General features: G+C 36.7%; 1 protein-coding gene across 1 annotated transcript; it reads left to right on the top strand.

Annotated features, from left to right (window-relative positions):
• The first annotated feature begins 417 nt into the window (after positions 1-417).
• On the top strand, positions 418-10,940 carry LOC140434871 (uncharacterized). Its single transcript, XM_072523461.1, has 2 exons — positions 418-759; positions 9,987-10,940. The coding sequence occupies exons 1-2, from the start codon at positions 492-494 to the stop codon at positions 10,775-10,777; spliced, it is 1,059 nt and encodes a 352-aa protein (XP_072379562.1). The 5' UTR covers positions 418-491; the 3' UTR covers positions 10,778-10,940.
• The last annotated feature ends 13,181 nt before the right edge of the window (positions 10,941-24,121 follow it).

Genomic DNA, 24,121 nt, shown 5'->3' on the forward strand with positions numbered 1-24,121 from the left:
ATTCGGATTTCTTTCTGCTAATGTTTAAATATTTTTTATTTAATATATAATTACATATTCCATAATAACCCGCTTCGTTGTTCCTTATATATTTATTTATATTTCTAACCAATAACAATGTTGTTATAGGTTGTTGTTATAACAATAACTTGTTTTTTAATAACAAGTTTTTTTACAAAATTACTGTTCGAAAAAAATGGCTGACAATATTTTTTGAAGAAAAGACCTTTCTGTATGATAATAGTACATAAATACTTATCTTCATATTTTATTTTTTCATAGATAATGCAGTTTTTTGCATCCTTAGAAAATATGTCTCTGCGTTACATCTTAAACGTCAAAAATAGTTTGGCTGAATTCCTATCAGGTGAAAACATTCGGAACTCGCTCGATTAGACTCGACGAAAAGCTTGTTCGGAAACGTCAGTTCAAGATAAATCGGGGAAATATTGATTTTAAGTTTCTTATGTTCTGTGAATAATTTACCAAAAATGTTATTTAAAGCTGTAATTATATTTATTTTTAATATATACTGTACAAATGGGGCAGTGTTTCTTTGGAGCAATCACGAATTGAACATATCACCATTAGAAGAGTTCTCTACAAACAATTTCGTAGAAATTATAGAAAGATTTAAAAGTCCAGACGTATTTGTTTTCAAAAGCCCTAGTGCTCTATCAGAAACAATAAAACCTATTTTAAAAGGATATTACTCAATTTATAATCCCAATGGAGTGATAGAATTAGAAAATATAATTGGTATGTTTCTAATTTTTATAAAATATTTAAGTTTTTTTTATTAAACACGTTCGCTCCCGACTATAAATTTGTAAACCTCATCAGTGACTAAATTAGGTATATTTTCTTATCGTTTTGTTAGTTATTATTCCTTTTGTAAAATGTAGATGTAAAATATATCACTATTGATGCCAGTACCTACATGGATGAACATAAAATGTGGAAATTTTGGATATAGTAGACATAGATATCTTGTTCCTTTGCGTAAATACTTTTTTGTACTATTTTGTATCGTCGCATCACTATACTTTTATTTTCCGTTTAAGGGATAGGGTCCAAATAAATGTTGTATTATCTCTCTGGTGTCCATGGCTACATCTGCTACAAGCATGGAAACAATAAGAGAATAATTGATATTTCTCTAAAATTAAAAGCTTTCATATCGATACGTTACAGCAACGAGGGGATATCGTAATTGTCGGTGAATTGAGAAAACGCGGCAAATGTATTTTGCTAAAGGAATAACTATTCATAACTTTTTTTATCATACAGATAACTGCATTTATATTTTAAATATAACTTGTGAACTGAGTATTTACTAAATATAAGTACCCATTAGTTAACAGTACTTTTGTGAAAAATTGTACCAAAATTTTGAAAAAAAAAATCACTTATCTCACTGTTGCACAGAAATGCTACTGGAAATATATTGCAATAAAAACAGATATCTCACTGTTAAACCACATATTTATTTAGAGATAATTTTAAAAATATCTGATATGATGAATAATCTTGAAGGTTCGGTTTAGCACGAAAAATTTTCGATTACATTAAATTTTCGGGAAGAAAAGAAAGGAGTATATTTACGACATAACCGATTTTATTAAAAAATGTTCTGAATTATAAAAAATAGAATAGAATAAAAATTAACATTTTTTCAGCGATCGAAAGTGAACAAAATAAATAAAATCAAACTTTTCAGAAATTACTTAGCTAATTTTCTTCGACGGATAATTCTGCAGCTGTAGGTTTGTAAAAAACTCAACATGAACAGTGGGTATTTGTCCTTCATCGCACAGCTGCGTCAAATAAGTTTTCTTCTTCGGAGGAATTTTTGCTGGTTCTTTATAAGATGGTTCTAAGTTGGGACCCAATTTGTTTTATCGCATTTTATACCTGATGCATATTTTTTAAAATCCTCGTTTTCATTATGTGAGGTTTCGTAAAAATGAGTGTCTTTGTCTGGCTTACATATCTTAACAACCTTCACTTCATTCCACTTAACTTTATCGTTATCGCTGTCTAAAGTATAATTTTTACTGATTTTTTCATCAACATCTTTCCAATTAATAAAGTCTGTAGAATGCATTTTTAACACAGTGTATGACTAACCTCCCTTCTTTGAACATTTGATAATTGTCGCCAATTTTGAAGGAACATAGAGTGGGCCACTTTTAAATATTATTTTTTCCTCTTTTTCTATGCATGCATGCATAAAATCAGCTTCATTTGGTGTCCAGTGACTAAATATTTGTTAGTGATACTGTCTATATCTAAGTTTTCCACACAATACAGAGACATAGAGAAAATAAATAAGACATAAATAAGACACAAGTGGCGATTTCATTAGCGCCCCTTTTTGCAAGTCTCTCGTGGCATAAATAACATAATAGTCTTGTTTTTGAAATAAGTCAAATAATATGGTAAAATTTAGAACATTCAATCGAGATTTATAATAAAATTCTACAACTTTACCTTGAAGTAGAATCATGACAGCTTGAAGATTGTAACAACAAACCATGAGATCTTCCCTTTCTCGGCATAGCTCTTTTAACAATTTAACTGCTTCTAGATGAGTCTCATGTTCTAAAATTATATCTTTTTGTTTCCTTGCACTATTTTTATCGATTCACATGTTAAACATTGATCATTCTTTGGTTTATGGAATCCTATATTGAATTTTGTATTGAAAATTCTTTCATAAATTGATTTTTTGACATAATCTTGTTTTTCTTCAATACATTTTTCTTTGTAGAGCCTATAGGCACAACATTGCTAAATTAAGTGACCTTTCCAGATATTCTTTTTTTGTTCTCGCTCTATAGTAATGTGACTCGATGCAAGAGACTTAATTTGTGTCTTGCATAATATATTCAATTTTTCGTTCTTCAGTTTTGTTTATATAGTTATCGTGTTTTCCCTTTCTTTCTTCCTCTATATCCAATTTTAGTTGTTTTAGCAACAATTATTGCCACATAACTGTTTAAAATATTAAACGTAGCAGTAAAAAACTTTTTACAAACCCTCACTTTTTTGCCATTTAGTTTGAGTGCAAGAAATTTTATGTGTAAATAGTGTACTTAAAAAAAATTAAATTTGGAACTTATTTCACTGTTCCTTTGAGGTATCGATTTGTCAGTAAGTTGAGAAATCTTGTGTATATAATAATAATAAATATAATAATAGCGCAGAAATTTCATCTCAATGATCTTTTATATCTGACATATATTTAATATAATTAGTAATAGGTACATTGTAGTTTTATCTGTGCTATTTTTTGTTTGCAAACTCTGGCATATTATCCTTATTTCCAGTACCTACTTACTTATCATTTGTATGTATTTTTTATATCTCTAAGTATTGACTAAAACTGGATCTTTTCGCTTAAAAGCAAATTTGCAGTTTTCAGATGTTTTTATCAGTTTCTCCATTAAGTAAATTTTTTGGATTTTCTCGTTGTTTACATAAAAGTAAATAGTCACATTTTGTATTAAATTTTACTAAACGTATGCTGTTTTAATACTTGTCTACAAAAACATTTATTATAATAATCCTACTAAGTAGTTCAAACTAAGTTGGGAACAATAATCAACTTAATATTTGTTAAAACTTTATCCACATACTGTCGAATAATATACAAACGGCCATTTATCCCTGCTTCTATATTATTGAATTACTCACAAACGTTAGTAATTGTATGATAGCTTGAATATATTTTATATGGTTTGACCAAATACTGAATGAAATTACAGTCTATTTTAACTCCATGTTAACTTAAATTGGCAGCAACGGGGAAATGTTTTGTTCACGGATGAAACAATAAAACAATTGTGGTATCCAAATGGACGTGTTTGAGTATACAGACCCTCTGAAGAACATTTCGCAGAATGTACTCTCGCAAAAAGTTAGTTCTGTTGTCGGGTACATCATGTTATGGGATAGGATAGTTGGGACAGTCGCGCAGAGCTTGTTGAGGTGGATCTAAGAATGAATGCCGATAGGTATACCAATAACTAACATCCTTGTAGGGCATGTTTTAATTAATTAATGCATGATCATGCTCGTGCTCATGTCACAAGAACAGTAATCCAGTATATTGAGGCTGTTGGTATTAAGACTATTGATTGGCCACCTATGAGTCCTGATCCATAGAACATATAAGGGACATCCTAAAGCGATGTAACTATAGGAGAACGAAACGCAGCAAGAATGGGTTCGAATTCAGCACGAAACTATTCAAGAACATCTTAGGAGCATGCCCAGGAGGGTATTGTGAGAATTAGAGGAGGCAAAACTAAATACTCAGTTGTTATGCTGTTTCCAATTAAATTTTATCGTGCTCTCTCATTAAGTTATCTGTAAAGCTTATGTAATATTGTAACATTCCATGTTCCATAAATTTTCTCTTCTTCTTTTCTTCTTTCAGTACCCTGTCCGATTATCGAACGTTGGAGATCATATTGGCAATAATAACTTTGTTTATGGCGGCTCTAAATAAATTAGCGGTGGTCTCTTGATACCATTCTCGGAGATTTCGGAGCCATGATGTTCTTCTTCGGCCTGCGCCTCTCCTTCCGGCGATTTTACCCTGTATTATGAGGTGCAGAAGTTTATAACTCTATGGATGTCTAATTATATGACCGAAATATTGTAACTTTCGAATTTTTATCGTTTTTGTTATTTCTGTGCTCTTTTTCATTCGATGTAAAACTATTTCATTTCTTATTCGATCAACCCAACTTATCAATACTTGTCGATAAATCCGCATCTCAAAGGCCTCCAATTTTTTCATTAATGTCTTTTTAAGGGTCCAGCTCTCCATACCATACAGCAATGTGGAGAATATGTAGCAGCGTATTAATCTGATTTTAACGTAATATTTCTATTAATTAGAATTTTCTTTAATTTATAGAAGGCGGCTCTGGCTTTTTCAATGCGTATTCTTATTTCTTTATTCATATCCCAGTTATCGTTAACGTTTGCGCCCAAATAGGTAATATTGTGGACTCTTTCTTACTCTATTCCATACGCTTTGATGTTCGTTGGTTGTAACTGCGTCTTGCTGACAACCATAAGTTTTGTCTGAAGTAGTATAAGAAGTATTAAGTTTCAGCCCATATGCATCACAATCTTCGGTTACCCTGTTTATAAGTCGTTGCAGGTCTTCTTCATTGGAGGCAATAAGTACCGTGTCGTCTGCATATCTGAGATTGTTGACATTAATTCTGTTGATTTTAATGCCTGTATCTTTAACTAAGGCTTCTTTGAAAATAAATTCGGAGTAGATATTAAAAAGTAGAGGCAATAGAATACATCCTTGCCTCACTCCACGTCGTATTTCCACTTCTTCCGTCGTGGAAATTTTCTCTTGTTGTTTCAAATTAAATATTATCAAGCTCCTTCATTGTAAAGCTGATGTAACATTTCATAGTCAATAAATTTTCTTCACGTTTCACTTCAACATAAGATATTTCTATTTAAAAAAATTTATTGTCTTTTAAAGAAAAATAAATATCATTCCCGTAATAAAAAAATATTCTTTAAAATAAAATACGCAAAATTGTTGTACGTGAGTGTATTATTTTAATAATTAAACTGAAGAGTATATATACCTACATAGCTAGCCAAAAGTCCCATCTTCCCTCGTATCATTTGAACAGTTATACTGATAATAGTGAAATTTGGAGGGAGGTAATAAACGGACGTAGGCTTCTCAACTAGTCATAAGAGGTGACGTAATAGTGATAGATCACTCTACACTAGCCTATATACATAGCCACTGTAACTGATAATTTTAAATGGGAACTAATGACAGTGATATCTCGTTTGGAAGGTATTGAACATACCTATTCAATCATACAAATTTTGTTTGGGTTAAAGATGATTTAAATGAATAAATTAAATAAATACTAAAATTAATAAAGCTTCTAATATCCGCCTCTTTTTTCTACCCTCTGGTTTTTTGTCAAAAAAGTTCACGTTTTTCAATTCTCTAGTTGTTTTTACTTTGCTAAGTGTTTGAATATTAACGGAAAGCACCTAAATCACCTTAGATATGCGGATTATATACTCCTGATCTCCTCGGAATGACAAGAACTAGAATTAATGCTGAATGAACTTCATGAAAAATCAATGCAAAAGGGCCTAAAAATTAACTTCAACAAAACAAAAGTAATGGCAAACACGGAAGACCAAGAGGCAATAAAAATACAAACAGAAAAAATAGAATAGGTAAATGAGTATATCTATCTAGGACAAGCAATCAGAGCTAACAGAGAAAATCAAACAGCCGAAATATCGAGACGAGTAAGAATGGGATGGGCAGCGTTCGGCAAACTTTCTTACGTTCTAAAAAATCAAACAATCCCTCTATACTTACGAAGCAAGGTATATAACTCCTATATAATACCGGTGCTCACCTACGGAGCATAGACATGGACATTTACACATGCCAATTTGGATGGGATAGGGAAGGCATAAAGAGCGATGGAGAGACAAATGTTGGGTATATCGCTTAAAGATAGAAAACGTAACCAGTGGATCAGAACCAGAACAAAGACAGTAGACGCGATAGAACAAGCAGCAAAACTGAAATGGAAATGGGCTGGACACAATGAACGTCTCCAAGTGGCGTCCATACAATGCAAAGAGATCAAGAGGTAGACCACAGAGGAGGTGGAAAGATGACATCAGGAAACAAGGAGGTCCCACATGGCAGAGAACAGCTCAAGATAGGGAAAGATGGAGGGAACTGGGGGAGACCTACATCCAACAATGGAAGGATAGAGAATAGGTTCAAAAAAAAGTGTTTGAAAAGGAATTTATATCTTGAATATTTAGTTTAATTATTGTTTACCGAGACGTTTAAATGTTTACTTTTTTTTTCGTTTTTATAGAGGTGGGGTCTGGAATCTTCAAAAGACATCTCAGTGCAGGACGCCGCGCGCCGCCTGACTGACCTTAGTGCAGGATTCGTTCTTCGTACTCCAGGCGATAGTTCCCGAGGTACTTTAAAATGCCCTCTCGTCGCCAAGTCTACGCCGAACGCCTACCTGCTAAACCAGACCCTCCTCTGTCATCCAGCCATGTAAGGCCGGCATTACTTCCGAAGCACTACCTTCATTCATTCATTCTCCATTCATCCACATCCACACTCCATTCATCAGCAAGGAGGCTCCCTGTCTCATTCCCGGTAGCGTGTAGAAGACCCTCATCGCTTCAAGTACGGCATCACTCCTAGACGGGCATTTACTCCTCCCCCACAGTCTGACTCACGCATTCTAACCCATACAGTCTGACCCACTTTTCTAGCTTCAACTTCCAGCATCTTTCACTCTTACCTCTGCCGTTGGTCCAGCTGTCTGTCTTCTTCCTATTTTTTTTTTTTGATCACTTCACGCATATAGTTGTGAATGCTAGTCTAACCTGATTTATTTCCAATCATTCTCTCAATTATTTCTCTCACTGTAACAAAATTCACACCTGTCTCTCTTTCCATTCTGTTCCTTTCTACTATCCATATATTGCAATCTAGCATCGTATATGTCACAGTCCAAATGTCCACAGTATAGACATTCATCTGTGTCAGCCTTTCCTAACCTGGAGAGGTAGGCCCTAAAACACCCGTGTCCTGTGAGTACCAGCGTCAGGAAATAATCCAGTCGCCTGTGACCACAGTCCACTCAATCTCTTATGTTCGGGATTAGCAGTTTCGTCCACTGTACCATATCCTACATGCTGTTCCACTCTTCTTGCCATCTTTCAATTGACCTTTCCCTTTCCTGTCTTCTCTTGGCCATAGTAAGGCCTCTTCTCTCTTAGAGCTTTTTTCTTTCCACCGCCAAAACATGTAACGAAACACACCCAGTGATGGTCCACAAGGCTGCGGACACAATCCTATAGGTACATGCCACTCGCAACAGACTTGTTCTGTCCACTTGTGTCATGAGCTTCCTATAGGCCGTTATCTCTACTGCCTCGCTACAGACTGGTGCCGCGTAGAGGACGATCGACTGCACAACACTGTGTAAGACGCTCCTCCTTTCAGATTTGGGTCCCCCAATGTTTGTCATCACCCTCCCCAACGCAGCCGCACTATTCGCAGCCTTCCGGACCACCTCCTGCACGTGTTCCCCACATTTTCCATTCTGGTGCAGTCATTCCTAGGTACTTTACTTGTTTCTAGGGTGTTAGACATGCTACCGCACATTGCAATTCAACACTTTGCCTGTTCCTTTTACCTTTCAGAATGATAACTTCGGTTTTCTCTGGCGCAAGTTTCAGTCCGTGCTGCGTCATCCATTTCTTTTTGACGCGGCCTGCGTTCGGAACCCGTTATTTGAGATCTGGCTCATCTTGGGCCACTATGTGAAGTGGTTGTACTCTCTCCGTATTCACAGTGCATAACCCCGTGATACGCCAGGTTCCATAGCGTCGGACCCAAGATAGATCCCTGGGAAACCCCGGCCGTCACGTCCACGATCGTGCCCTTTTCCACCATAATCCTTCTCTCGGCAGATACTCCGCCACCATATTCATCAGGTAACCAGGACATTCTCTCCCCTCCATTGCCTTCATTACCTCGTTCCACTGCAGCGTATTAAATGCATTCTTAACATCAAACAACAGCGGGACTGTTAAATGTTTACCTAAGTAAAATGGTACGTATTGTAGCCGATAAAGTAGCAGCTGTCTTAATAATTGGTGAATGTAGAAACAATTTCCATGCAGCGGAACGTCTTTTTATTGAGATGTACCCCGATCGTCCTATATCGAGGACTTATTTATATCAATATCGATAACAAAAAAATTTACATAATTGCAGGAATGGTAAAGAACCCTACTTCTTCTACAGCCCAAGTTGCGTCTATCTGTAGATTCAGTCGAAGTACAGTACACCGAGTATTGGCTAAAAACAAATTTCATCCATGCAAATTAAAAATTGTGCAACAACTTTCAGATGATGATCCCGATCAAAGACTAGAATTCTGTAAAAATATGTCCAATCAAATTAAGCAACAGCCAGATTACATAAAATAATTTGTTTTAGTGACGAAAGTACTTTTTCCCTGACAATGGAAATGTTAACACACACAATGTGAGGTATTGGAGTGACACAAATCTTCACGTCTTTCGTGAAAAACATACTCAATTACCAGAGCAAGGAAATGTTTGGGCAGGTATTTTGGGAAACCTCATAGTTGGGTCTGTATTCTCGATGCTGACTTAACCGGTGAAGTGTTAACTGTCTGGAGATGTTACAAAACGCAATTAATGTTAATTTCTAAAATTCTGGAAGATAATCCAGATGAATTTGGTAACTTGGAAATAACGTAATATCGTGGTAGATGGATTGGCCTGCGAGGTTCAATAGAATGGTCAGCTTGGTCAGCGGACCTCACGCCATTAGTTTTTTTCTGTAAGGGTACTTGAAATCTTAACTTTACGCTACAGCACCCGACAGTATTGAAATTTTGAAACAACGAGTTGTTGAAGAATGTAGGGCAATTTCCTTCGACACATTTGAACGAGTACGAAAAGAGTTTAGCAATACGATGCATTGCTGTCAAGAAGTAGATGGAGCACAATTTGAACATTTAAATATAACAACTGGTTCTTTAAATTTTTATTAATTAAATGCGAAGCTACAATTTTAGTATTTATTTAATTTATTCTCAAACTTAAACAAAATTGGTATGATTGAATAAGTATTTTCAATACTTTTCAAAAGAGATATCATTTTCCATAAGGTCCCATTTAAAATTATCGATCACAACGGCTCTTTAACGTCATCTATCACTATTACGTCACCAGTTATGACTAGTTAAGAAGCCTACATCCGTTTATTTCCTCCCTCCTCACTATTATAAGTATAACCGTTCAAAAGATACGAGGGGAAGGGGATTTTTGGCTAGCACTGTATAGTATATTTTTAATGAATAATTAATAAGTTTTAATTTATATTTTAGATCTCACTGGCAACTCTGAACAAGATATTAAAACAATCCAGAGCACAATAGCAGATTCAAGAAATTTTATATCTGTTGTTATAATTCCAAACCGGCAAGTAAAACGCTCAAAACGTCAAGCACAAGCTGAAACTGAAGGATATGAACTGGAACAGTCTGAGAAAGATGCTCCTCCAATTGGACCAGTTATTTATAGGGCACAAAAAAGCACTAAAGACGACTTAAAAGTATTTGCTTTATTATATTCCTCAAAGGCCTTGTTACTTAGAAAAAATGAGTCTGAAGGTGATATATATTTGGGAAATACAGCCGAAGATATGATAACATACAATACTCATCCCAATCCTCGTCTAAATATTATTGTACCCGTAGAGGGCAAAGGAAAATTTACCTTAAGATTTAATTTTAATTGGAAAAATGGTTACTGGTATATGTCTTCAGTCAAAATAGAAGAGACACAAAGTCCTGACTATACCCTATATACTTTAGAAGACATATACGCAGCAGAATCTTTTTCATATCATTGCAATGGTCTAACATTGTTCCAAGCTAATGGAACAGAATTGTACATATACGATTTGCAAGTCCAAATTGATTCAAGGAATGGGAAATTTGGTGATGCAAATGACTGCGTGCCATTTATTACAGTACCTATATGGTCAGGAATATTTATCACGTTTATATTAGGAATTGGTATGGTCATAGCTTTGTTTGCTATTATGGATATTAAAACTATGGATAAGTTTGATAATTATAAGACCAAAAATTTGGCGATTACTGTATCTGATTAAAAATTTTCTCGTTCTTTTTCGGTGTATCCAGCTTGAATCTCCTCTCTGTCTTTGCCCTGTCAAAGCATATCATGTGAAACTTTTACCTATCGTGATTCTTTTGTCTGTGATTTTATTTAGATGTACTAAAAAAAGAAATAAATTCTCACTATGTCTAAATGTTTACTTGCATTTTTTTTTTAATACTTATTTAATTGCTTGTCAAAAATAAACAACATTGAGTGACGAGCAATTCCGGGACTTATTCTTGGATCTTTTTAACTGTGTTTTTACAAGTATTAAAGAATTGGCCCATTGTCTCAATCTCCAAACTTGGAAAACCAGAGTTTGTTTGTCGGAGTTTATTCTCTTAGCCGAGTTTTCTAGAAGTAAAAGAAAAAAAAAAGTAATAATAACGAACGAAAAAGTTAGAGAAATATGGACTCATCTCTTTCTAATGGCACTGAAACTAAAATTAAACCTGGATGAGGAAAAAGCAGGCCCAGAAGTTGGGTATTATTGTGGGTAACGTAAAAATTAACTCAAGGAGCAGTTTTATGTGGGAATTTAAGATAAATGAAGAATTCCAGGTCCAAAGTCGTTCAATATGCGACGGCTCTCAAGTGTTTTGAAGGACATAACGGCGAGTTTTGGGAAGTGGGTCTACAAATCTCTAATTAAGGTGAATACTGATGCCAGAAACAAGGTAAAAAGAAGAATCGTACTAAGTGAAAGAAAAGTAGATAAAATAGAACGAAATAAAAAGGAAAAAATTGCGCCACCTTATTTTTTCTTTCAGTGACAAGGAAAACTTAATCATCCTACATTTTAGAGGATAAAAAGTTACCTGCTAATTGTATTTATTACTGGCTAAATTATAAAAACTGAGTTTAACTATAGTTAGTGAAATGGCCCATGAGCGTGATCAGTTGGGTTTTTCGTATCGTTTAGCTAACGCAATGAATGTTACCAGGAACCGTGTCAGTAGCGGAGAAAGGGTGCGTATATAGTCCGTATATATTTAGTTTTTTCAGAGTTATAAGTACATTGTGTGTTAGAAGTATACAGGTGCCTTCGTGTTTAACGATATATTGCTTTTGGTAAATATTGCTTAATTAAATAAAAATGGAAGAACCTAGTACTAGCAGGGAGAGTACCTATATTACATATATATATATATATATATATATATATATATATATATATATATATATATATATATATATATATATATACTGGGGCATTTACTATAAACCTTAATACTTTATTCTAAAAGCGTTAGATTGCAAGATTAGAATTGCTAGCGGTGTCCCATAGTTGAATAACATAATATATCTTTAGATGGGCTTGAGGGATTGCCTTGTATATAAGCAGTTTGTTATTCAAAGTTAATTTAGAGTTTCGACCAATCAACTAGTAGATACTTATGTCTAAATTTAATGCCCAGTTGTTTTCTCTTGGTGAAGATGTGCTTCTGCCAGGTTAATCGTTTGTCAAGATGGATACCTAAGTATTTTGTCATTTGCATTATTTAATTGCTTGTCATCAAGTGTGACTGGTGGGCATTCACCTCGTTTTATTGTAAAGGTTAGATACATATGTTGACTTAATCGCATTTACTCTAATTTGTCATTTTTTTAGCCAAGTTTCTATTTTAATTCGGTTTTTTTGTATATTTTCTGATGCTTTTCTGGGGCTAAAGTCCATGGCCAGTATTGCGGTGTCGTCTAAACCGTAGCAACTTCTGTGTTGCTGCCGGATGGGAGGTTTGCAGTGTAGATTAAGAATAAAATAGGTCCTAGTACGCTTCCTTGCGGAACACCTGCTCTAATAGGGCGGAGCTGAGTTTATTCATTATGCTGCTCTACCAGGAAGTGTTTATCTGACAGGTAGGATTGATTTTAGGAGTGGAAAGAAGGAATCGTTTTTTATCCCATTAAGTAGGCCTTCATGCAAAACCTCATCGAAGACTTGACTAACGTCTAGGAAGGCTGCTGAGAGAGACCTGTTTACTTTAACATACTTTAACTTGAAGCCGAATTGGTGGTCCAGAATAAGTTTTTTTTTTCTAAAATTGGAATCAATCTTGTCAATAGAAACTTTTCGAATATTTCGTCTATAGTATTTTTAAGTATTCTGTTTTTTTCCAGGTTTGGTATCAAGGTAATCTGTGAAATTTTCCTGAATTCAGAGAGTAGCCTGTTCTGATAATGGCTTTGAAAATACGCCGCAGATATTTGTACTTTTTATTATACATTTTTGCAATAGCTTGCCTGTTATAAGATCACTTGTACCTTTTTTGGGCTTATATTTTTCTTAATTGTATTTCTCAATTCGGTAAGCGTGATGTTTTTAATCGGAAAGTCCAATTAAATTGGGGATTTTAAGAAGTTATGAATCTCGCTATAATTATGGTTGTGTTCTGGTTCGTTTGATTCTGGTTCAAAAACTTTTACTAGGTGTTTAGCCAAGGCTACTTGTCCAATATCAAATCTTCATAATTCATATCCGAAATTGGACAGTATAATTTTATCACCCAGTAGACCGAATGAATCTATTTGTTATTAAATACACACACGTAGTTAATTAGGTTACATACACATTTGGTCAATTATAAATAATAATTTGGACATCAGTCAAAAGTACTGACAAAGTTAAACAATTTACATAAATTAAATACACATATCACGCTAGGTACGCGAAAAATATTGACCCAAATAGAATTTATATAAAACTAATATCTCTTGACTAGAGAAGCATTCAATCAATATTCACTCAACGAACATATAGTCTTCAACGATCAACTGCATCAGTCTCTACTCAAAGTAATCCCGGGTCTACACCCATAGTGTACGTCTCAACAATAAACTCTGCTACTATTATTTGGTGTTTCCATTACAACAGAACGAACATCTTCACTGAGCCAACGAAGGGAATTTGTTCATGGTCCTATCGAGAAACAGAATACTTCAAGGAAGTTTGAGAGAGCCTATACAGTCCACGCCAGCAACACCCTCAGTAGCAGAGAGAGACCACTAGACCCGGGAGAACGAGAGCCATACCAAAGCCAAGAGCCACACTAGAGCCGAGAGCAGTACCAGAGCCGAGAGCAGTACCAAAGCCGAGAGCCATACTAGAGCCGAGAGCGGTACTAGAGCCGAGAGCGGTACCAAAGCCGAGAGCCATACTAGAGCCGAGAGCGGTACCAAAGCCGAGAGCCATACTAGAGCCGAGAGCGGTACCAGAGCCGAGAGCAGTACCAAAGCCGAGAGCCATACTAGAGCCGAGAGCGGTACTAGAGCCGAGAGCGGTACCAAAGCCGAGAGCCATACTAGAGCCGAGAGCGGTACCAAAGCCGAGAGCCATACTAGAGCCGAGAGCGGTACCAGAGCCGAGAGCAGTACCAAAGCCGAGAGCCATACTAGAGCCGAGAGCGGTACCAGAGCCGAGAGCAGTACCAAAGCCGAGAGCCATACTAGAGCCGAGAGCAGTACCAAAGCCGAGAGCCATATTAGAGCCGAGAGCAGTACCAAAGCCGAGAGCCATACTAGAGCCGCAGAGCAGCCAAAGGACAGGACCGATTGCAGAACCCACCAGAAGCGAGGGATCCTCAACGTCTAAGAACACAAAAAATCGTAAGTTTTTGAATAATTACAAAATCTTCCAACTTTTACAATCTTACAATTTAACAAGTTTTTTTTTATTACAATTTAACAATTTAGAACAACAATCTCCACTCTATCAATCGTATAATAATGTACTTTAGAATGCATACCATTTAAATAATACAGAGAATTGATAAAACAAAAATAAACGTCATTCACAACTATAATTAACTAAACAGTAATTTTGTATGACAATTTGAAAAAAGAAACGTTCATACATATAGCTTGCTTTTAATTACAATTAAATATTTTATTTCGAAAAATTAAAATAATTACGTAGCAAATAATTTCATTTATTTTGATAACAATATATATATATGTATATATATATCATTATAAGAGTGTGTGGATTACATCTTGACCTACCTCAATGCAAAGAATAGCACAGCAGGCAAGGTCAAACTCATATTTCGCTAAATTGCACATTCCGATAGAAAAGAAAGTGTTATAATACAGGTATACTTATTTAATACATAACGTACATTTAGTATTGTCTAATATATTTACCGCTGAATGTAAAATTTTTTAAAATAATCATGGAGAGTCTATACGTTAAGCAAGCGGAAATAGGAACAAAAATAGTGAAACTCGTTTCAAATACAAAAAAGGATTCCCAATCTCGGAAAAATCAACAATACATCCGGGATAGACAGGAAAAATTAGAAGAATATTGGGCAAAATTTTTAAATAACCACGAAAAGCTGCTAGAAGGGGGTATAACGAAAGAAAAATATTTTGAAACAAAATACTATGATCAGGTATTTAAGACATACATTGAGGGGAAAACCCTGTTGGAAGAATATGGAAGGGTGCTGAAAAGAGGAAAAGCACCGAAAGTAAAGGAGATACAGATAAGAAAACAAAGAATCGAGGAATTATTACGGCCAGAAAATGAACAAGACTTGCAGGAGGATGAAGAATTGCAGTCAGAGTTAAGAGAATACATGGAAAAGGTGAATACACTAATGATTGAAGCAGCAGTAAATGAGGAACTGGACGCTACAGATATTGGAGAAGTAGAGAGAATAAATCATCTAAAGAGGAAAGTCAGGGAAGTTTTAAAGAAAATAAGGCCAGGAATGCAACGGCCAGAAAGCACACAGAGGAGGGACGGTGTGACATTGCCGCAGGTAAAAATCCCTGTGTATGAAGGCAGATATGAAACGTGGAGAACTTTCCACGATCTGTTTACTAAAGTAATACATGAAAACGACCAGTTATCAAACGCAGAAAAAATGCAGTACCTAAAAACTCAAGTAAGAGGGGAAGCCAACAGAATGATACAACACTTAAACATATCCGAGGCCAACTACGAAGTGGCCTGGAACATGCTAAAAGATAGGTATGAGAACCCAAGGATGATATTGTTTAAATTAATAGACAGGATGCTACTAGCGCAGGAAGTAAAGGAATCTTCTGCTAGAGCATTGAAATCACTACATGACACCTTCCACGAAAGTCTGGAAGCCATAGGAGGGTTAGGAAAAGACACGGAAGCGTGGAGCCCATTGATAGCCCGAATTATCATAACGAAATGGGACAATGAAACTAGGAGGCTGTACGAAAACCACATTGGAGACAGTAGAGAGATACCGACGTACAAATCGACACAAACATTCTTACAGCGAAGATTTCAGACACTGGAACTGCTGGAGTCAGAAAAAAGACAAGAGAAGCAAGGAGGATCTCTTAGGAAACCAAGAACACATTGCGTGATATGCAACGGAGATCACGGAGTACCGAACTGCAGAGAATTTCAGGAACTCAATGTAAGAGACCGGAACAGGATGATAAAAGAAAAAGGATTGTGTACAAACTGCCTAGCACATAAAAAAGAAAAACAATGTTATTCACAATATAGGTGCAGACACTGTGGCGGAGACCACCACCATATGTTGCATTATGAAAAAGGAAACACAAGCAACAAAAGAAACTCCAATGAAACGAAACGAGAACAAACACAAGAAAGAAATGGAAGAGATTCAAACAATAGAAGAAACGGGTACCAAGCTGATAGGTACAGAGTAGGAAATAATAATCCATACAACGCCAGAGAACAAAATAACGGAAGGCGAGAAAATACACAAGATACCAATGGGCCTAGGAATAGCAACGACCAGCAAAGAGGGCAGAATTCAGTAAACTGTGCAAGCCATAAGGAAGGTGAAGCATTACTAGCGACAGCTGTGGTACGCATAAGAGATGCGAAAGGAGATTCACACATAATGAGAGCACTAATCGACCAAGGGTCACAATGCGCATTTATAACGGAACAAGCTGCGACGACGCTAGGAACAACAAGGAAGCCCATACAGGCGACCATATCCGGGATAGGCTCGTCAGGAGAAAAAACAGCCAACTGGAGTATGAAACTTTTAATCGAAACTCATTACGAAAGTGACTTCGAGATGGAAATAGAAGCACTAGTACTACCGAAGATAACAAGGAATTTACCGGAAAAGGATATAATTCTACCGGACTATAACGAGAAAAATGCAATACTGGCAGATCCAAGATATTACAAGGTAGGGAAGATAGACTTACTACTAGGAGTAAAAGAATACAGTTACATATTGACAGAAGGGATGCACAGAATAAGTAATGGACTCCTGAGTCAAAACACCAAACTAGGATGGATAGTTTCGGGAATAGCACGAGAAAGGGAGAATATAAAAGCAGAAGTATGCTGTATGATATCAAGACAAGAAATGGACGTACAAATAAAGAACTTCTGGGAATTAGAAGAAGTAAATCAGGATACAAGTTTCTCAGTGGAAGAACAAGAATGTGAAGAACTGTATCGACAGACTGTAAAAAGGAATAAAGAAGGGAGATACGAAGTAAAAATTCCGTTTAGGGAAGACGTCGCAAAGTTAGGAGAATCTAAACAGCAAGCATTCGCCAGATTGATGCAACTAGAAAGGAAGTTTGCAAAAGACAAACAGTTAGAAGCGAATTACAGACAATTCATGGAAGATTATGAAAACCAAGGTCATATGGTAATAGCAGAAAACCAGGGAGATGGGTACTACTTACCTCATCATCCAGTGAGAAAAGAGGACAGTACTACAACGAAAATAAGAGCCGTGTTTGACGCATCAAGCAAAAGCTCATCGGCAGTAAGCCTGAATGATATTATGCACACAGGGCCGAAATTACAACAAGACTTGACAAATATACTATTACGATGGAGATCCAATAAGGTAGCATACTCAGCGGATCTGGAAAAAATGTTTAGACAAATCAGAATGGCAGAAGAAGACCAAAAATATCAAAAAATTTTGTGGAGAAAGGACACAAAGGACCACATACAAGAGTATAACTTAACGACGGTGACATACGGCACGGCCGCAGCACCCTTTTTAGCGTTAAGAACAATACAACAATTACAAGAAGACGAAGGAGCGAGGTTCCCGTTGGCATCGAAAATTGTAAAAGAAAACATGTATGTAGACGATATACTAGGAGGAGCTGAGACAGTGCAGGAAGCAGAAACAGCCCAAAAGGAATTAATACAACTGTTCAGAAAAGGAGGTTTCACTCTTAGAAAATGGTTGAGCAACGAAGAAAAAATAATGGAGAACGTACCGGAGGATATGAGGAACGTAGACTCGAAGGCATTCAAACAAGAAGAAGTACGGAAAACGTTAGGAATACACTGGTCACCTAAAGAGGATATAATCACATTCAAAATAGGGATAACGACGGCAAAGAAAATAACGAAAAGACACGTACTGTCAGAAGTAGCAAAACTATACGACCCACTGGGATGGATAGCACCTGTAGTAATTCAGGCGAAAATGTTCATACAGGAATTATGGGAGCAAAAGACCAGTTGGGATAAAGAATTAACTAGCAACCAACAAAGCAGGTGGAATACATACCAGGCGCAATTAGTAAATCTGGAGAAAATAACATTGCCCAGGTGGAACAACTTAAGCAAGATAAACAGAGTAGAATTACATGGATTTGCAGATGCGTCTATGAAAGGATATGGAGCGGTAATCTACTCAAGGGTATTAGGCCCAGAAATTAAAACGAATCTAATGATAGCAAAATCGAAAGTCGCACCATTGAAAGGGAAAACGACGTTACCGAGGCTCGAGCTGTGTGCCGCGGTACTACTAGCAAATTTAATGAAGAAAACCCTACAAGCATTGAACAGGGAAAACATTGAGGTATATGCATGGTCGGACTCAACGATAACCCTGGCTTGGATAAGGGGATCATCAAAAAGGTGGAAAATGTTCGTCGCCAACAGAGTAGAGGAAATAAGACGCGTTATAGGACCGAAAAATTGGCATAAGGTAGATACAAAGGAAAATCCAGCGGACATCCTCTCACGTGGAAGTACCGCATCAGAATTATTAGAAGCAGAGCTATGGTGGAAGGGACCAACTTGGCTGACTAGTAACAAAACTTTAACGCAGGAATCAGAAGAAATACCAGAGACAAATGAGGAGGAAGTCCAAACGAAAATAACGGTGCACACGACAACGATAAAGGAGGACATATGCGAGAGATTCTCAAATTTAGAAAGAATGAGAAGAGTACTTTCATATTGTAGGAGATTTGCAGACAAATGAGAAAAAAGAAGGACAATGGACAAAGTCAGCTTACAGTCCAAGAATTAGAGGAAACGCTATTAAAGGTGATAAAGCACACACAGCACGCCTACTTCAAACAAGAAATAAATAAGCTGGAGAAGAAACAGCAATTAGACAAGAAAAATAAATTAGCGTCATTGGTACCATTCCTGGATAGACAAGGAATTCTAAGAGTCACCGGAAGACTGAGACACACGAATCTAAAGTACGGAGAAAAACATCCGATAATTTTGCCAAAGGATAGTGCATTAACAAAGTTACTTATAACAGATAGTCACGCAAGAAATCTACATAGCGGATTACAACAAACACTACAGTACATAAAAAGGAAATACTGGATAATCAACGGCAGAAGAACCGTAAAAGATCATCTAGCAAAATGTTTAAGGTGCAGGAGGTATAAAAGCCAAGCAGCACAACAATTAATGGGAGATCTACCGAAAGACAGAGTGAACCCGAGTCATCCCTTTACTAACACAGGGATAGATTATGCCGGGCCAATAAAAATAAGTACCACGAGAGGCAGAGGACAGAGGAGCTATAAGGGCTACATCTCAGTATTTGTGTGTCTGTCAACGAAGGCAGTACACCTTGAGGTAGTAAGCGATATGTCTACGGATGCTTTCATCGCAGCGTTCAAGAGATTTACGGCACGCAGAGGACAGTGCAACAACGTATACAGCGATAACGGAACCACATTCGTAGGAACAGCAAATTTGTTGAAAAAAGAAAATCAAAAAATAGATGACGAGATAAAACAAGGATTACGGGCACTAGGTACCCAGTGGCATGTCATACCTGCATATGACCACATTTTGGAGGATTATGGGAGAGCGCAGTGCGAATAATGAAATATCACTTGAAAAGAATCATCGGGGAAACAGTTCTAACATATGAAGAATTGAGTACGGTGCTGGCACAAATAGAAGCATGTATGAACTCGAGACCATTATGTGGGTCATCAGAAGACCCTGAAGGGAAAATAGCCCTGACACCAGCTCACTTCCTTATAGGGAGAGAAATTATATCACCAAATCGGGAAGAAGAGCTTACGACTTATTTGAAGATGCCGACGAGGTGGAGATTAGTGGAGAAAATAAAAAGAGACTTCTGGAAAATTTGGAAACAGGAATACCTGCACCAATTACAACAGAGAAATAGATGGCATAAGGCGCACCCTAACATAAAAGAAGAAGAAATAGTTATAATTAAAGAAGAGGATACACCTCCAGGCAGATGGCCATTAGCGAGGGTAACAGAAACACACCCTGGAGCGGAGGGATTAACCAGAGTAGTAACAGTGAGAAAGGCAAACGGGAAACTGACTAAAAGACCCATACATAAGCTAATACGACTGGAAGAAGAGAAACAGGAAAAGCCGAAAAAGGCAGCAGCACTAAGATGGAAGAAAATACTAGTAGCTATAATGTTTTTAACGATGTTAAAACCCATAAAGGCAGAACCGTATAAAATATATAATCCGGTACCAGGATTTTTCACAGAAGACCTTGGAGAGGTCGTCATAGACCGGGGAACATTTCGAATAAAGGTGTTACTCGAAAAAGGAAGAATTCGAACAGAGCACCAACTAATAGGAAATATGATACAAGGCGTACGAGAACTGTGTCATGAGATAAAAATCGTGAATTGTAAGGATATAATAGAGAAATTGGAGGAAGGACAAAGAAAGGCGGAGTCAGTAAGCGAGGGGCTGACAGTAGAAATAAAAGGAAGGGAAAGAAGAGGAATATTAGGAACAATATTAACCTCAGTATTTGGAGTCAATGACGAAGCCTACAGTAACATTGAAGCATTAGATAATAACCAAAAGGAGCTAATAAAGGGATCACAGCACCAGGCGAAGATAATGTTAGAAACAATAACATCAATCAATCACACAGAGAACAGGATAAACGAGCAAATGAACAAGTTTAACAAAGCACTAATCACAGGTCTACAAGAAATATCTAAAGGACTTAACAAAGTAGAAGACAAAGCACAAAAACTAGAAACCGAATATAGCACGTTACGAATACAAACGATAGCATTACAAGTTATGGACTTCATAAACGAATATACTCAATTTTACGAGGGAATATTAAACCTTCACTATAACCACGGACACTTCATTGATATAGTGAAACCGGGTGAAATAACCAAATTAATAGGGAAAGCAGGGCAGATACTGCCTCAAGGGGTCGAAATACGACGACAACCCATTATAGAAACAGAAGTCAGTCATGACGACAGATATATAACAGTCATCGGCTACTTCATAGTGACAGGGAAAAATAAGTACAGCATGCTCAAAGTCACGGCCATACCACTTAATGTTGAGGGGTCGGTGTTGCGCACATTTGTCGCCCCAAGGAATCTACTGGTCGTAGATTATAACACACTGCACTACTTCGAATTGACCACGGAAGATAGAGAAAGGTGCTTACTGTTGACAAAGGCGCAGATAGCGTGCTCACCAACGGCTATAAGAAACATGGATACCCAACCAAACTGCATACTAGAAGAAATTTATGAGCGATCTAAGAATAGCACATGTCCAGTGGTAGCCAGGACAATACAGACAGCTCAATGGAGTAAGATGGGTACTCCCAACCTCTGGCTAGTTATCACGCCAGTCACGATACACATATCCATTATTTGCGATGGAAATCGGAGCGAAAGAGTACTGGAACGAGTCACATTCCTGAAGCTTTCACCCAAATGTATCGCCCAAACGAAAAATATTACATTACTCCCCACTAGCAGTGGGGTGGACAGAGCAGTGACGAGTTACCTGAAGTCGCCAATCACTCCCGTGGCCCAACTGGTGGCGAGGACACCCCGCAAGTTTAACACGCCTCTAAACACCTACCTTGACATACCAGGAGGAGAGCTACGTCATGTGTTACTTAAGGAGGAGAGTCTGGAACAAGAAATGACGCATACGCAGTGGCGATCGATTCACGAATCTAATTGGCATTATTTTGTGGCCACCGGGATCATTACTATAATGGTAATAATTGGGATACTCACGTTATGGAAGTACCGTCCTGTTGCACGACTATGTCGTTCAGGGAATCCACAAACTCAGACTAACGAACAGGAAGTACCTGTATTAGTTAGTAATCGGCACAACAATGTACGGTCGACTTCCCAAGTTGACATCCCACTTTCCACATTTTCATCCAATTGCCCCAATTTTAATCTAGAGATAGAGTCGGACATTGATAGCTAGGGTACGGTTGGAAGATTATTGATTATTCTTAAACTATTTATAATTTATCATGTTTGAATTTTACTATGTTATGTAATACTTATATGTAAACTTTGAGTATTGACACTTGGGCCAGATTGCCCGATTCCGCAGTATGTCCAATATCAAATCTTCATAATTCATATCCGAAATTGGACAGTATAATTTTATCACCCAGTAGACCGAATGAATCTATTTGTTATTAAATACACACACGTAGTTAATTAGGTTACATACACATTTGGTCAATTATAAATAATAATTTGGACATCAGTCAAAAGTACTGACAAAGTTAAACAATTTACATAAATTAAATATACATATCACGCTAGGTACGCGAAAAATATTGACCCAAATAGAATTTATATAAAACTAATATCTCTTGACTAGAGAAGCATTCAATCAATATTCACTCAACGAACATATAGTCTTCAACGATCAACTGCATCAGTCTCTACTCAAAGTAATCCCGGGTCTACACCCATAGTGTACGTCTCAACAATAAACTCTGCTACTATTATTTGGTGTTTCCATTACAACAGAACGAACATCTTCACTGAGCCAACGAAGGGAATTTGTTCACTACTGTTTTTTCTTTGTTATCTTTGGTCCATTTACTCTGCATGTCTCTTATTGCAGAATAATATTGTTGTGGTTGTCTTAGCTTTTTCGTTGCCTTCCAAAGTAAATAGTATGTATCTTCAGAGGTTGCAAGAGAACCTAAGTAATCCTGGATACCTTTTTTTGATATTATTTAGTAACTTTGTTAGATCTTTACTAGCTCTTTTTAGTTTTGCTTTATCGGTTGCGCTTCTCGATATCTACCATTTTTTTCGTAGTAACCTTTTCTCTAGTATTTTTTGTTTAACTGTGGGGTAAGATTTTTTCTAGGTTTAGTAGTCAATAGTCGGGGCTGCTACCCACGTTGCTTTCTGTATAGCTATTGTGAATTCTTTTGTTGCAACTTCTAGTTCTTGTGGCGTTTTTAATGGAATTTTTAGATTGATCTAAGTGTTAAGTAAATTCTGCCCAGTTTTTTTATTAATTGTAAATTAAAAATAACCAAATATGAAATATAATTAATTGTGTGTACATAATTTTTCTAGGAAGGCTCTTCGTAGCCTCCCTCACCAGCCGCCACTAACTAATAATTGTATTTTGCAAATTACGAATAAATACCAATTCTAACCAGCTCACACACTCAATTTAGTTGAATGCAGCTGTATAAGTTTTATCAGATTCAACAGCGCCCTCCATCGTTATTCTTGGCAGTAAGTAAAAAACTTCAGGCAGCACTTTATACCATCAATTAATTTAAAATTTGTATTTAAGTTCCTAAAAAGAGTTTTTTCTTTGAGATTAATCAACAATATTTACCTAAATTGTTACAAATAATTATTTGCTAGTAAAGCTTTCATGTCTATTTATTATGAATACTCAATTATCTTCTTCTTCTTTTGGTTACTATCCTCTGTGGATGTTGGCAATCACGTTGGTCCATACAACTTTGTTGACAGCTGCTCTAAATAGATGTATGGTAGTCATTCCTGCCCACTGTCTGATGTTCTTCAACCACGATGTCCTTCTGCGCCCTTGAGATCTTTTGCCTTCTATCTTGCCTTGTAAAATTAGTTTAATTAGTTGATCCTTCTCATTGCGCATCATATGCCCTAAGTATGGCATCTTTCTGATTTTCACGATACGCATAATTTCCAAATCTTTATTCATACGTTGGATCACTGTGTTTTTGTAACATGATGGATATAGGAAATTCTGAGCATGCGGCGGTAGCACCACATTTCGAAGGCTTCTAATCGTTTGGATGTTGCCTCCGTCAAGGTAC

The sequence above is a fragment of the Diabrotica undecimpunctata genome, chromosome 2 (genome assembly GCF_040954645.1).
Source record: "Diabrotica undecimpunctata isolate CICGRU chromosome 2, icDiaUnde3, whole genome shotgun sequence".
NCBI classification, from domain to species: Eukaryota; Metazoa; Arthropoda; class Insecta; order Coleoptera; family Chrysomelidae; genus Diabrotica; species Diabrotica undecimpunctata.

Coding starts and splice junctions, on each gene's coding strand:
- LOC140434871 (XM_072523461.1), top strand. CDS start 492: ATGTTATTTAAAGCTGTAATTATATTTATTTTTAATATATACTGTACA. Junction 760..9,986: donor AGAATTAGAAAATATAATTG/GTATGTTTCTAA, acceptor TTTATATTTTAG/ATCTCACTGGCAACTCTGAA.